The following is a 14,498-nucleotide window of genomic DNA, read 5'->3' on the forward strand; positions in this document are numbered from 1 at the left end:
AAAGGCTCAACCCCACCTCACCACCCCCAAGCACAGATTTACACCTTCACCCTTTATGAGCATCCCTCCCAGGCAACATTTCTAGTCTGAAAAGTCCTTGCAATTTTGTTTCTCTTTCGAAACATCCTTGGGACAACTCCCTTAGAAACAGGAGGGATGCGAGGGAGTGAGTGGTGCTTACTGAAGTTCCTGTCTTGGGACCACAAAGAGCTAGATAGTATGTATCAGGGCAGGACGCCACATTTCTCGGGACTTTCCGCTGAGCTATGCAGTCTGCCCTGACCAGATAGATCTACTGCGGTGGGCAGCTTGCTGGGCGTGCCTATCCCATCTCCCAATTGAGGACACCTCAGACCTCCCAAAACTTCTTAGCACAAAAAACCTCTCTCAGGACTAGAGGACAGGAATCTCGTGAGAGGTCACTTTCCCTTAAAAATAAATACAATCACACCCACGCGCAAGCTACCCACTAAGCCTCCCACAGTACCCACCCATGCCTAACTTCATTTTGCAGCGTGGACAACAATAGAGAACTACAACTCCCGAAAAGGACTGCGCTCGCCACTGGCTCCTAGACCAATGGTCGTCTCGCACGTGATCGAGTGGTCGAATCAGCGCCGGGCTGGAGATGCTTTGTCTGCGACCAGGGGCTCCCGCCTATCTCCCGCCCCCGACCGCGCGAACGCGCGCCCCGCCCTGCGCGCCTTCCCTCCTGCGCTCGCCGGCCTCTCCTGCCTCTTAGAACCTTCCTGCGGTCGTGGTCGCATCTCGCTGCTGCAGCCTCCGGGGCCACGTTCCATCCTTTCAGCCTGAGACCAGCCCAGAAAGAAAAATAATTATCTTTTCTTGCTCGGTACCTATCTTAAAGCCATGAGGGAAATCGTGCACATCCAGGCCGGACAGTGTGGCAACCAGATCGGTGCTAAGGTAAGGATTTTAAAATTTAGGTGAAATATGTGAACACGAAAAATCCAGGTTAGTCATGGGTAATGTTACCAGTGGCTTGCATTCTCCATTCGTTAGCTTTGCCCCTTAAAGTTTTGCACGTATGAATATAGCCCATATTTGTGGCTAGCATTCTGATGCTGAGAAATTGAGAAATATTTTTTTGGGCACATTTTCGGAAAGCTGTTAAAAGAGACTTAAGTATTTAGGGAACCGGGAGTCTGTGGAACTGTAAAGTACCTATTTAGAGGGGTTTTCTAACGGTTCGAGAACTGGAGAGGAGGGATGCGGAAACGATCCGAGACAAAGCCGAAGCGAGGTTTTCCCCTTGCGCCACCCCCACCTCGCCTGGAGGGCCTTAGTGGAGCAGGGCTGGAGGGGGAAGGGGAGAGGTTGGGCGGGCAGCTGCGGAGATCCCTACGACGTGGTCCGGTGCGCGTTACCTCTCAACAAAGGCTTGGAGACCGAAGAGCATTCACCACCCCCAGGCTTGATTTAGCTTCTAGGTAGATGATGGTTCTGTGTGGGGGCTACTTTTACTTTTCATTGCCTTTAAGAAATCTTAGGGTGTGACCTCATGGAAAAGTGAGAGGCTTGTGTGTCTATAAGTCTCGGAACGAAGTGTGTGTGCGAGAGACTATTTAGGAGAGGGAAGCTAGCAAAGGAAAAAAAATCTGCAGCCATGCTTTTTTTTTTCTTTTGCGCGCAATTACAATGTAGCGGGGGAGGGGTGGGGAGGAGGAAGTGCGGCCGCTAAATTGTAGCCGAAGGGTGGGACCCTCCGGGGGCGGGGCTACCGCCCGTGGCGCGCAGGGACAATGCAGCCTTAGCCGGCGGGGGCGTACTGGTCCCGCCCCTCGTGCCAGGCCCCGCCCACGCTGCTCCCGCCTTTGTGGGCTGCTGGAAGACCGGACCGCCACCGCAGTCACGTGGAACGCGTAAGGGGTGGGCGACTGCAGTGGCCGCACCTTTCTCCCCCCCCCCCCCCAACCTCTTTTGTGCAGGCCTAGAGGGGCGGTGCCCATCCTGAAGCGCTTGGCTGGGTGCTGGTCAAATGGGCGGGTGGCTGTCCAGTCCGTCCGTCCATATGAATGCTCGCAACTCTCAGCCCCCTGAACTTAATTCTAGCCACAAATGCGGTGATTTTTTTCCCTGGTGGAGGTTCGGCAGGCAGATAACGGGATTGCAGTTTCTGCACCTCTGCTTCGTTTGAGCATGTCTAGAATTGAAATGCGGGCGAGGAGTCATCCCTTAGGACTTGAGCCATTGACGGCTCATTGCTCTTCCCTGTGCAGTTCTGGGAGGTGATAAGCGATGAACACGGCATCGACCCCACCGGTACCTACCACGGTGACAGCGACCTGCAGCTGGACCGAATCTCCGTCTACTACAATGAAGCCACAGGTAAGGGCGAAAATCCGCTCCTTTTTCGCTGTTAACACATTTCCCGGGTATTTTTAAACCCTACGCTATCGAGACAGGGTCTGATTTTGCAGTCTGGAACTTACAAAGATCGGGTTACCTCCCAAGGGCAGGACGTAAAGGCGGCATCCCCATGCCCTGATTTCCTACATTAAATAACTTAAACCGTTTGCATGAAGAATCTCCCTTTTCCATTAGACACCCACCATAAGGGGCCAGAGATGAGCTCTACTGCCACCAGGTGGCAGTTCTTGGAATGACAAGTTTAGTGGTTTGTGGCATTTCCCACCCAAAATTGATCTTCACTGCAGAGGGCTCTCAAACGTCTACTTGAATCTCTTTAGGTGGCAAGTATGTCCCTCGAGCTATCTTGGTGGATCTAGAACCCGGGACCATGGACTCCGTTCGATCAGGTCCTTTTGGCCAGATCTTCAGACCAGACAACTTTGTTTTTGGTGAGTTACATAAAATTTATTTTCATATACCAAGGGGGATTATTCCAAAAGTTGGAAGATTAGTGATATTCATTCATGTCCACATTCCAGGTCAGTCTGGGGCAGGCAACAACTGGGCTAAGGGTCACTACACAGAGGGAGCTGAGTTGGTTGACTCCGTTCTGGATGTGGTGCGGAAGGAGGCAGAGAGCTGTGACTGCCTGCAGGGCTTTCAGCTGACCCACTCTCTGGGTGGAGGCACAGGCTCTGGCATGGGCACCCTGCTCATCAGCAAGATCCGAGAAGAGTACCCCGACCGTATCATGAATACCTTCAGCGTGGTGCCTTCACCCAAAGTGTCCGACACCGTGGTTGAGCCCTATAACGCCACCCTCTCCGTCCATCAGCTGGTTGAAAACACTGATGAGACCTACTGCATTGACAACGAGGCCCTCTATGACATCTGCTTCCGTACCCTCAAGCTCACCACGCCAACCTACGGAGACCTGAACCACCTTGTCTCTGCCACCATGAGCGGTGTCACCACCTGCCTCCGCTTCCCGGGCCAGCTCAATGCTGACCTCCGAAAGTTGGCTGTCAACATGGTGCCCTTCCCGCGTCTCCACTTCTTCATGCCCGGCTTTGCCCCGCTCACCAGCCGTGGAAGCCAGCAGTACCGGGCCCTCACTGTGCCTGAACTTACCCAGCAGGTCTTCGATGCCAAGAATATGATGGCTGCCTGCGACCCCCGCCATGGCCGATACCTCACCGTTGCAGCTGTCTTCCGCGGGCGGATGTCCATGAAGGAGGTAGATGAGCAAATGCTCAACGTGCAGAATAAGAATAGCAGCTACTTTGTGGAATGGATCCCCAACAATGTCAAGACGGCGGTCTGTGACATCCCACCCCGCGGCCTCAAGATGGCAGTCACCTTCATCGGAAACAGCACGGCCATCCAGGAGCTCTTCAAGCGCATCTCGGAGCAGTTCACAGCCATGTTCCGCCGGAAGGCCTTCCTCCACTGGTACACAGGTGAGGGCATGGACGAGATGGAGTTCACCGAAGCCGAGAGCAACATGAATGACCTCGTCTCAGAGTACCAGCAGTACCAGGATGCCACTGCGGAAGAGGAGGAGGATTTCGGGGAGGAGGCAGAAGAAGAGGCCTAAGGCAGAGAGCCCCGCATCACCTCAGGCTGCTTAGTTCCCTCAGCTTTCTTCAGCTGCCCATTTTTCTCCTTCAGAGTTTTCTTTCTGCTGCCTCTGTCCTGTTTTTTCGTTTTTTTCACTGGGGCGGGGGGGAAGTGAACGGTGCCCAGCACACAGTAGGCGCTCAATAAATATTTGTTTGTGGAATGTCTCCTTTCTCTTTTCCACTCTGACAAACCTACACTTCTGCCATTCTGAGTGTTGCCCTGTTACCTTCTGGTACCCATTTCTCATGACTGTCAATGTTTCCATTATATTCCCCAGGAACCTGAGTTCTGCTCCAGAGTCCGCCTAGAACAAGTCCATTACTAAAGACACAGATAGTGGCCACCATCCTAAAGTTAAGGAGATCAGGAAGGGAAGGGTGCCAGGTAGAGGTCACTGGGAAGAGGGGGGTGGGTTTTCCAGTCAAGGCCATTTCCACAAGGGAATCCACTGAGGCTTTTTCAATTGACAGGTTTTTCTCTGCCTCATCTCTCAGCCTCAGGGGAAGGATTAACAGTATTATCTCCATTTATAACCTCCAGCTGTCCTGAGCCAAATCTGCCATTGGAGGTGTCTTCCCTGTATTCCTTCTTTCTCTAAGGTGGGAGTGGAACAGAGCCTTGGTCTCTGGCTGTCCAGAAACCGCCCCGTCCATTGACCTCCAAACCTGGAAAGGTGTGCTGCCACCGGGGTATCTGGGACCTGTCTCTGCTTCTGCCATTTTCTTCCTGGTTTGGTCCTACCCTTCTTTTTTGTGTTGAACTTGGCTGCTTTTTTTTCATATTGAAAAGATGACATTGCCCCAAGAGCCGACAAATAAATGGGAGTTGGAAAAAAGGTGTGAGGTGTGATCATTCAGGGTTAGGTCAAGTCACGGTCGGTCGAGGCGTTGTGAGGTGTGGTCATTCAGGTTGAGGTCAAGTCACGGTAGAGGCATTGGGGCCCAGCGCATGGGGATGTCACGGGACTTCATTTTATCTCGAATTCTTGGTAAGCAAAGTGTCCCATCCTATCAGACAGTGCCCTATGCTCTAGCACTGACCTAATGTGCCCAGGCTACCCTTAACTAGGTGATTAGGTCTGCCTTTGCATGCCCAGCAGTTTGCTGGTGACGGCTAGCTCTCTGGGGGAGGGGGAAGACAACTAGTAAAGCAAGGTTAGGTAAACCTCAAATGCCAGCACTCAGCAGAGGGTGGTGGGGTGCAGAGCTGCTTGGGCCATATTAGTGCCTGTGAATTGACTCCCATGTTCCATTTTCAAACTTCTAGCCCATTCCAGATCCCTCTGGGGCTAGTCCCCCACCTCCCCAGGTTTCTCTGTAGCCTTGGCTGTCCTGGAACTCTAGATCAGGTTGGCTCTGCCTCTCAGCATCAGGCATTAAGGAGTACACTGCCACCACTAGGTTTTAACCTGTGATTCCTTTACCTCTGGTCAGAAAGCCATAGGTGGTCAGGGGTTTTGTCTCTGCAGGCTGGAGCTACCACAATGCTAGTTGTATAGCATAATGGGCTTTGAATGTATAAAGCAGGATGTTAGGGTTACAGATGAAGACCATGTCATGAACTCTGGTATTTGCTGTGATACCCCAGATGGTGTCTTCTTGCTTGCAGGAGTCTGATGCCCGGTGTGCCCCACAGCCCATTTCCAGTGAGTTGGGTTCTTGCTGGGTAGTTCAGGCTGATGTGGAATTTGTGATTCTCATGCTTCTGGCATGCTGCAAACTCAGTACTTGGTTATTTAACAAGGGTCATTTTGGTGTTGGTGAAGAAAGAAGCCTCCAAACAGGTTCACACAGTCTAGTTTAATCAGGAAGTTAAATAGTTGGGATGGGCTTAAGTGGGATCTGTAAAATCTGGTGCCAGACACCAGATTTTGAAAATCTGGGTGCTGGCAATGGGCTGAGAAGGGAGCAGACCCCTCCAAGGCAAGGCACAGACTTTGGCAAGGAGATATGGTGCACCTCTGCCAGAGGCATGCTCAGGGCCAGGAGAGGTGCATGCAATGGCCACTGCAGCTGATGGCTCACGCTGTGCGCAAAGGCTTGTGATTCACCTAGAGGGAAAAAAAAGGCACTCGTGGGACTAGGTACCTGCTCTCCCCAGCAACCACTTGGAAGGATGGGTTCAGGAGGGCACTGAAAAGGCCAACGGTCTTGTTAGGCGAGGTGGCATCTACTCAGATCTCTGAGTTTAAGGCCAGTCTGGTCTACAAAGCAAGTTCAGGCATCAATGTAGTCAGGGAGATCTGTCACTGAAGGTCAGAGGGACCAGAGCTTTGCATACTCTCCATAGCAAGGATCCTAGCTCAGGCTTCAAGGATGGTCCAACAAACCCAGCTTGGTGAAGGTTGCTTTTATTTTTAAGATGGTTTTAGCCTGGCAGTGGTAGCTCACACCTTTAATCTCAGCACTTGGGAGGCAGAGACAGGTGAATCTCTTGAGTTCAAGGATAGGCTCCAAAGCTACACAGTGAAACCCTAATTCAAAAAACACAACAAGACAGGGTCTTGCCTGGCAGTGGGGGTGCCCGCCTTTATCCCCAGCACTGAGGAGGCAGAGGTAGGTGGATCTCTGAGTCTGAAGCCAGCTTGGTATACAGAGTGAGTTTCAGAATAGCCTCCCAAACAGGGTCACACTATGTGGCCCCAGATGGCCTCAAACTCACAGATCAGCCTTCTTCTGCCCCCTGTGTGCAGAGATTAGAGGTTTATACTACTACACCCAGCTACATGTTTTTGTTTACAGACCAGCCTGCTTTTGCCCCCCGTGTGCAGAGATTAGAGTTTATATTACTACACCCAACTACATGTTTTTGTGGCACTCTGGAGGCAATCTCCCCAATGCCCCGGCAAGGGGGCTGTGACTTACATCATTCTGACCTTTGCCGTAACCCACAGTGGGTAAACTCAAGGAAAGCAATGATTGCCATGAAATGAGCTATCACCAGGCAGCAGCCAATTCTCTGCTCTCCTGTGGTGCCCAGGCAGTCTGGCTGAAGTTCTGCTTCCCAGCCGTGGGGGGAGGGGCACACTATTTAACAAGCTGGAGGGAGTTCTCGTGTCTGGAAGGTGAAGAATAACCGCAGCTGCTGTTCCTCAAGCACTGTTCACCAATTTGTTGTCAGGGTCTCACTGGCCTGGAACTTGCCAAGCAAGAAAGAACCTGACATGGTAGGTTCTGGGAATTGAACCTGGGTCCTCAGCAGGGTGACTTGGGCACCAAGGAAGCACCGTCTGTGATTTCCTGGGCTCCTGGATGCCCATCAAGCACTTAGCCTACTGTATCACATCACACACTCACACACACACACACACACACACGCGCGCGCGCGCGTGCGGCATCCACCCTCACCTGGGAGATGCTGACGCCCGTGAGTCTCTCCACACTCTCTGGCAAGCGGCTTAGGATGTCCAGGACTTCCCCAGTCACTTTGGCTGCCCCCATTGTTCCACTTCCACTAGATACCAGCGTAATCTTATTGGCTGAGGTCAGGGGACCACTGATCTCTTCTGCCACCTGGTGAGTACAGATAGCTCAGACCACACTGCCCATCAAACTCGCCCAACTACTGACCGGAATTCCTCACTCTGGTCGCTGGCTTACAGTTGACACCCCTCTCCCAGAGCCCCACCCACTCCCAGACCTGGGGCAGCTTCTCTAGCAGCATGTCCAGCTGGGCAGCCTCCTGGTACATCTGGAAGGCTTCTGCCTTCTTAGCCATTTGCTCAGCCTCCGCACGGGCGCGCGCCGCTATGGCAAAGGCCTCAGCTTCCCCACGCATCTGTAGAGGGTACAGGGTATTTGAGAATGACGGCACTCTTTAAGAATATGAAATTCCGAGGCCAATGAGTTGACTCAAAGGGTAAAGTGCTTGTCGGCAAGGTCAACAACCTAAGTCAAAATCCCCGGGACTCACATGTATGGAAGAAGAGATCTGGTACATGCACCATCCTGTCCTCCATATTAAACAACAAAAAAATAGACAGCTGGGTGCAATTGAGCATGCCTTTAATCCCAGAACTTGGGAGGAAGAGGAGGGCGGATCTGTGTGAATTTGAACCCAGTCTGCTGTTTTACACAGTGAGACAGTCTCAAAAACCCAAAACAAGCAAAAAGGAATAAGAAACCCTGACCAAGCCCTTCCCTGTGCCAAACAGGAGCCATGCCCTAACTCACCCTCACAGACTCAGCTTCGGCCTCTGCCTGCATGATCAGCTGGGCCCTGGGGATAGAAGGGAAGTGGGCTCATTGCAGGACCCACCTTGCCTGCCTGTCAAGGGGGCAGGAGGGGCGCGGGAAAGGGGCGTTACTTCTCTGCTTCCGCCAGGCGTTCAAGCCGGTAGCGCTCAGCCTCCGCAGGCTTGCGTACGCGGGCCTCCAGCTCCTTCTCTCGCCGAGCGATTTCCTGCTCCTGCACTGCCACCTGCTGGGCGCGCTCCACCACCTGCACCTGCACCCGCTGCTCCTCGATCTGCTGCTTGGTCTTGGCCACCTAGAGGGCAAGGGGCACTCTAGGCAGGGCTGGGGAGCAGATGCCCTACCCGTCCCTTAGATGCCCTAATACCCCACCCCTCCACACACACACCGAGCCCGGCAGAAAAGCCAGCGGTACGGCGTGGAAAAGGCCCATGAAGTCACTTCCTGGTCTGCTCAGTCAACTGGGTACTGGGATCCATTTCAGGGACAGAATTAAGAGCAGGTAAAGGCCTTAGCATTAGAATGGGTAAGGTTGTAAGGTTGTGACCAGGTACCGGGCCTCCCTTGGGTAAAACTAAGCGTCCCTCCCAGGTCTTCCACTTGGGTAACTCTCTAGAGTACACTGAGCCCCTAGTGATCATCTTCTACCTCCACAGACCTGTGCACACTTCCCTCTGCAGCGATTCTTAGGGGAAGCTCAATGGTCACTACCACCTTTTCCACCCTGCCAGCAGGTATTTTTTCCCCATCTTTTGCACACAAAATAAATTCAAAAGAAGTAGATAGGGAAAAAGTGGCTCCCCCTCCCTCTCGCCTCAAACCGCTTGGTTCCCTTCCTAGCAGCAACCGCTGTGACCAGCTTCCACAAATTGTGTATGTTCATATTTCTCTCTTTTTTTTTTCTCATTATTACTTTTATAGTTCTTCAAGACAGAGTTTCTCTGTGTTGCCCTGGCTGTCCTGGAACTCACTCTGTAGACCACGTTGGCCTTGAACTCAGAGATTTCCCTGTCTCAGCCTCCCAAGCGCTGGTGCTGGGATTAAAGGTGTGCTTGACTACCACAGGACTGCAGTGAACCTTTAGCCCCAGCTGTTGTGGAGTAGAATATCTGTTTAACTGTGTAAAGATGTGTCACGTTTGTTTATGCTGCGTTTGTTTAACTGTGTAAAGATGTGTTGCTGGTTCGGCTTGCCTGCCCAAGGTATCTGTTTGGACTAATAAAAAGCTGAAAACAGCTAGGACTAGGAAGGATACGCAGGGCAGGCGGGCAGAGAGAGGAGGGGTCCAGCCAGTCAGGCATGGAGGAAGCAGGAAAAGACTGTATGTAGATGAGGTAAACGAGCCTGGGGCGACAGGGAGATGAACAGAAAGGGGTTCATCTAATTTTAACACAAAAATAGAAAACTAGCCAGAAACAGGCTTAAGTTAAGGTCGAGCATTCATAATTAATAGTAAGTCTACATGTCATGATCTGAGGGCTGGCAGCCCAAGAAAGCTGGCTAACACAGCATTTGGAGGCAGAGGCAGGAGGATCTCTGTGAGTTCAAGGAGCAGCCTAGTCTACATCCTTTATCAGCCAATCAATGTTTAATTTTAAGTGTTTTTGTTTAAAAGATACCCTCTAGACAGGTGGGTGGCACACGCCTCTAATCCCAGCACTCGGGAGGCAGAGGTGGAGCCATGAGTTCCAGGACAGCCAGGGTTACACAGAGAAATCACGTCTTGAAAACCCAAAAGATACCTTCTAAACTAGGCATGGTGGACACGCCTGTAATCCCTGCAGTAAAGAGGCTGAAATAGGGAGCTGGAGAGGTGGCTCAGAGGTTAATAGCAGTGGCTGCTCATCCAGAGGTCCTGAGTTTAGTTCCCAGCAACCACATGGTGGCGCACAACCATCTACAGTGGTATCTGGTGCCCTCTTCTGTATAAACTTGTACATGCAGAATAGAGAATCATCTACAGAAGACAAATCTTAAAGAAAAAAGGAAGAGGATGAAACAGGAGGCTTACTGCAAGTTTGAGCCTGGTTTGGGTTACCGTGTGAGACATGGTGGTGCACAATGTTAATCCTAGCCCTCAGTTGAGGGTAGAGGCAGGTGAGTTTGAGGCCAGTCAATGGTCTATATAGTCAGTTCCAGACAGGAATATAGCGAGTCCCTGTCTTGAAGAACAAAAGAACAGTGATAAAGACGCCTTCTATTGCACTCCTGCGGAACAGTAGCCACTGTACTTGAATTCCTGTCTGAACAAAGGTAACTGAGCACACACTTTCTCCATAAGGCACATCACTGCGTCGGCGCTAAGGGACCCCACCCAGCACTTTAGTACTACTTGGGTGTGGTTTCTCATCACCGCGTTGGCACTAAGGGACCCCACACGGCACTTTAGTACTACTTGAGTGTTGTTTCACTGTGAGTGTGTGTGTTATACCCTCAGTCCCAAGAGTCATTTGAAACAGCAAGATTACTAACAAAAAGCCCAAAAATGCAGAAATGGTCTTCATGATACCAGGTGAAATCGTTTGAGGCCCACGAGCTGACACAAGGCAGCATGTTCTAGTCTGAGCTCATCTGCAGACGGCTTCAGGAACTAGAATTCCTCAGCATCCCGTGCCTGCTCTGCTTTACACGAATGCTGCAAGCACGGATTGGGGGCCTACTAATCCCAGATTCGCAACTGTGCAACCCATGAATGACAGGGACCGGCTATTCCTCTTGTAATACAAAGGGCTGCCCATAGAACACTTTCTACTATTCAAGGCCCACGCCTGCTTCCTTCTCACCCTCTTCTTTGATTAAGTTTTGGGGTACCCTCCACAAGTGAGAGAAAACTTCTTTTCTTCTGAACAGGTGCAGACTCCTAACACACAGCTTGGTGAATGGAGCACAGGGTGGCTCATCAGTCTGGCTTCTACCTGCAGCCAGGTGCCCTCACGGACAGGCACAGGCTAGCCCAAACATGGTGACCCTCTTGATCGACCAGATTTATGGCTTTTCTTTCTTTCTTTTTTTTTTTGTTTTTGTTTTTGTTTTTTTTTTTTTTTCGTTTTTCGAGACAGGGTTTCTCTGTGGCTTTGGAGCCTGTCCTGGAACTAGCTCTGTAGACCAGGCTGGTCTTGAACTCACAGAGATCCGCCTGCCTCTGCTTCCCGAGTGCTGGGATTAAAGGCGTGTGCCACCACCGCCCGGCTCTTTCTTCCTTCCTTTCTTTCTTTCTTTCTTTCTTTTTCTTTCTTTCTTATTTTGTTTGTTTTTTGAGACAGGGTATATCTGTGTAACAGCCCTGGATGTCATGGAACTCATTCTGTAGACCAGGCTGGCCTCAAACTCAGAAAGATCCGCCTGCCTCTGCCTCCTGAGTGCTGGGATTAAAGGAGTGTGCCACCACCGCCCAGCTCTTTTTTGGGAGGTTTTCAGCTGAATGCTCTATTCTACATGTGTGTGCAGATACACATGCATGTATAGGTGTGCCTGTACATGTGTGTTTGGGAGGCCAGAAGACATTCCTCTCCAGGCACCATCTACCTTTAAACTGAGACAACTGGCCTGAGGTTCAACGATTTATACTAGCCCAGCTGACTGGTGATTCCCCCAAGATCTACCTGTCTCTGTCCCTCCGGCATGGGGAGTGCGGGGATCACATGTGTGCCACTGAGCATGCCTGCCAACTGAGCTTCCTCTCCGGCCTCTGCCCGAGACTCTTCTGTCACTGATCATATGGGGAAGATGGGTCAAAACTGATCCAAGTCTCTCCCAGTCCAGACGGAAGAGAGAAGGGTTACTGGGCAGCCCAGACTCGCCCAGTTTGGTCCACTTACCTGTAGCTGATAGGCCAGGTCAGCCTGTGCTCGGCGGGTGTTGACCTCGATGTCATAGGTGGCCTTCTTCAGCTCATAGTCTCTCTGTGCCTTGGCCATCTCTATTTCACTAAGACACTGGGCAGACACCTTCTCCTGCTTGGCCTTAGCCTCCTAGGTCAGATTAACGAGAAAGGCCAAAGGGTAAGGGCCTGCTCTCCGCCAGATGTCTCTACTGTCACCCCCAATGACCCAGCTGGACTCTCCAAACCCCCTTGTGCCCTTGTCCACTGGGTGTCTAACAAGCCAGCGGAGACCAAGCAGCCCCCATCTCCCTCACCCGTATCCCGGCATCTCTTTTGGCCTCTGCTTCCCCAATCCGAGCATCCTTCTGGACTTGCGCTGTACGAGCCTTCCCCAAAGAGTGCAAGTAGTCCTGTGGGAGAACGAAAACAGAGTCTTGGGAGGGCTTGAAAGAGGGGGTCGAGGCTTCTGTCTGCTCTGTGGTGCAGGGGTTGAGCCAGAGGCCCAGCACGCAGGCCTGGGTCAGTGCTTTACCACTAAACTTGTTCTTTGCTTTCCCAGACAGGGTCTCTCTATTACATAGCTCTGGCTGTCTGGCCTGGAACTCACGATGCAGCCCAGATGACCTATGGAGTCCTTCTGCCTTAGTTCCCACAACCTACCCCCAGGGATGTGATGATGAGCTCCAGCCACCAAGCCTGCCTCAACTGTATATTTTCACCTGGTCATCATGAATGTCCTTCAAGGTGTAGCTAACCACGCTGATGCCCATGTTGACCAGGTCTGAGGAGGCCACTTTGAAAACTTGCTCTGAGAATTTCTGTCTGTCCTTATAGATCTCCTAGAGAGAAGAGTGAGGAGGAGAAGGAGGAGGTCGGATTCATCATCTGTCACAGACAAGCTGGTCCTCAGGTGCCACTCAGCCTGGCATCCCCCAGTCCCACCTCCACAGTCATGTGGGCCATGATTGCCCTCTGGTGGCCCTCCAGTGTCTCCAGGGCAATGTGGGCAATCTCGGCCTCTGTCTTCCCCAGGAACATCTGGCAGGCGGCTGCCAGCATCTCCTTGTTCTGGCCCTGGATTTTCACCTGCAGCCACAGTAGAGAGAGGAGGAAAGGTGGGTGCCTTGGGAGCATGGCTGGAGGAGGTGAGAGCAGCAGAAAGGCAGATTAGAGAAGCCTGTGGTCAGAGGTACTGAGTGGCCAGGGAAAGGTGGGTGTGGGCTTTGGGAGGAAGGCTCCGATAGCCTCACCTGGGCAATGCCCGTGACTGAGATGGGGACCCCATGGCGGGTATAGACCTTCTCACTCTTGACATTGAGGGTCAGTGTGTTGAGAGAGATCCTAGGGGGAAAGGAGAGACAGTAAGGGAAAGAGCGGAGAGGAAAATCGGTTGCCTCCCGGGGTTCTGTGACTACCTACCTCTGGATTTGTTGGATGCAGGGCAGGACAAAAACTCGGCCCCCAGCCACCATGACTGGGGGGCTCCTGCAGAACCCTGTAAGGTGAGGGCATAATGTGGCCATGGCAGAGCCAAAATGACAACAGGGTGAGGGTGATGGGTGGAAGGAACACACTCAAGGGAGAATCTGGGAACTGAGGGACAGCATTACAAAAGCATTCTTGGAAAATAGAGGCTGGGAATCACGGTGGTTTGCGCCCAGCGTGGCCAGAAGGTTGGGGCTGGTAAGGAGAGGAGGGGGGCTTAGGGGTGGAGCGGGTGTCACGGGCTGGGACAAGACTTACCGGAGACCACCATGGCCTCATTTGGGCCACAAGTGAAAAACATGATTGAAGCTGCGGCTGGGGGAGGGAGAGAAAGCCTTTGCAGAGGGGAAGGGGCCTTGTGGCACCTCCTCCTCCATCAGGAGCACGCTCTGCCTGTGCCACAGTCCCTTAAGCGCCCCACGACAGTCCTAAGATCCCCAGAGACTACTTCCTTGTGTCTGCTGATTCTCACGGCCTTCCTCTCCTGCGCCCCCTAGCCCCTCCATCCCACAAAGCTCTCCCGCGCCCAGGGGTCTGCAGACCGTTCCGCATTCTCCCCTCTACTCGGCCGCCTGTGGCTCCGCCTCCCCTCCCCACTCACCTTCCGCTACGCGGGTAGCAACCTTACTGGGGGGTCTTGGGAAGCGCGCGCGGAGGCGCCCAGAGCCCTAGAATGAGGCAGGGGCAGCTCGGGCACCCAGCTAACTGGAAGCTGCGCTGGCGCCCCCAACCCGACCGCACCCTGTTGCTGCAGCAGACGTGACCCCGCCCCCGACCAACCCCCTCGGTCCGCCCCTTTCCCGGCAGGCCCCGCTCGGGTCCGCAGCACTCCACCTCTCTGCTGTGCAGGGGGCCGCCAGTCGCTCCCCACTCAGCTCCCCGCTCCCGAGGAAGCCCCGCCCCACGAGGCCACGCCCTCCATGTCAGGTCGTTGGGTACCCGCCGTCCACCGTGAGTAAGCAGGTTACCACACTACCGGCTAACCGGGAAAACCGCAGACC

At 52.8% G+C, this 14,498-nt stretch overlaps 2 protein-coding genes across 2 annotated transcripts; one reads left to right on the forward strand and one right to left on the reverse strand.

Annotated features, from left to right (window-relative positions):
* Window positions 1-697: 697 nt before the first annotated feature.
* Window positions 698-4,156, forward strand: Tubb (tubulin beta class I). Its single transcript, XM_041634724.1, has 4 exons — window positions 698-927; window positions 2,241-2,349; window positions 2,712-2,822; window positions 2,913-4,156. Exons 1-4 carry the CDS (start codon window positions 871-873, stop codon window positions 3,968-3,970), a joined length of 1,335 nt encoding a protein of 444 aa, XP_041490658.1. The 5' UTR covers window positions 698-870; the 3' UTR covers window positions 3,971-4,156.
* A 1,624-nt stretch (window positions 4,157-5,780) lies between these two features.
* Flot1 (flotillin 1) lies at window positions 5,781-14,277 on the reverse strand. Its single transcript, XM_041634725.1, has 13 exons — window positions 14,099-14,277; window positions 13,756-13,812; window positions 13,432-13,507; window positions 13,263-13,353; window positions 12,955-13,098; window positions 12,732-12,851; window positions 12,327-12,422; window positions 12,008-12,160; window positions 8,303-8,484; window positions 8,169-8,214; window positions 7,636-7,773; window positions 7,344-7,508; window positions 5,781-6,046 (listed from the first exon to the last, which is right to left on the reverse strand). Exons 2-13 carry the CDS (start codon window positions 13,796-13,798, stop codon window positions 6,017-6,019), a joined length of 1,284 nt encoding a protein of 427 aa, XP_041490659.1. The 5' UTR covers window positions 13,799-13,812; window positions 14,099-14,277; the 3' UTR covers window positions 5,781-6,016.
* Window positions 14,278-14,498: the final 221 nt, after the last annotated feature.

The sequence above is a fragment of the Microtus oregoni genome, unplaced genomic scaffold (genome assembly GCF_018167655.1).
Source record: "Microtus oregoni isolate MIOR12 unplaced genomic scaffold, Mior012 000046F_ref0000063, whole genome shotgun sequence".
NCBI lineage: Eukaryota > Metazoa > Chordata > Mammalia > Rodentia > Cricetidae > Microtus > Microtus oregoni.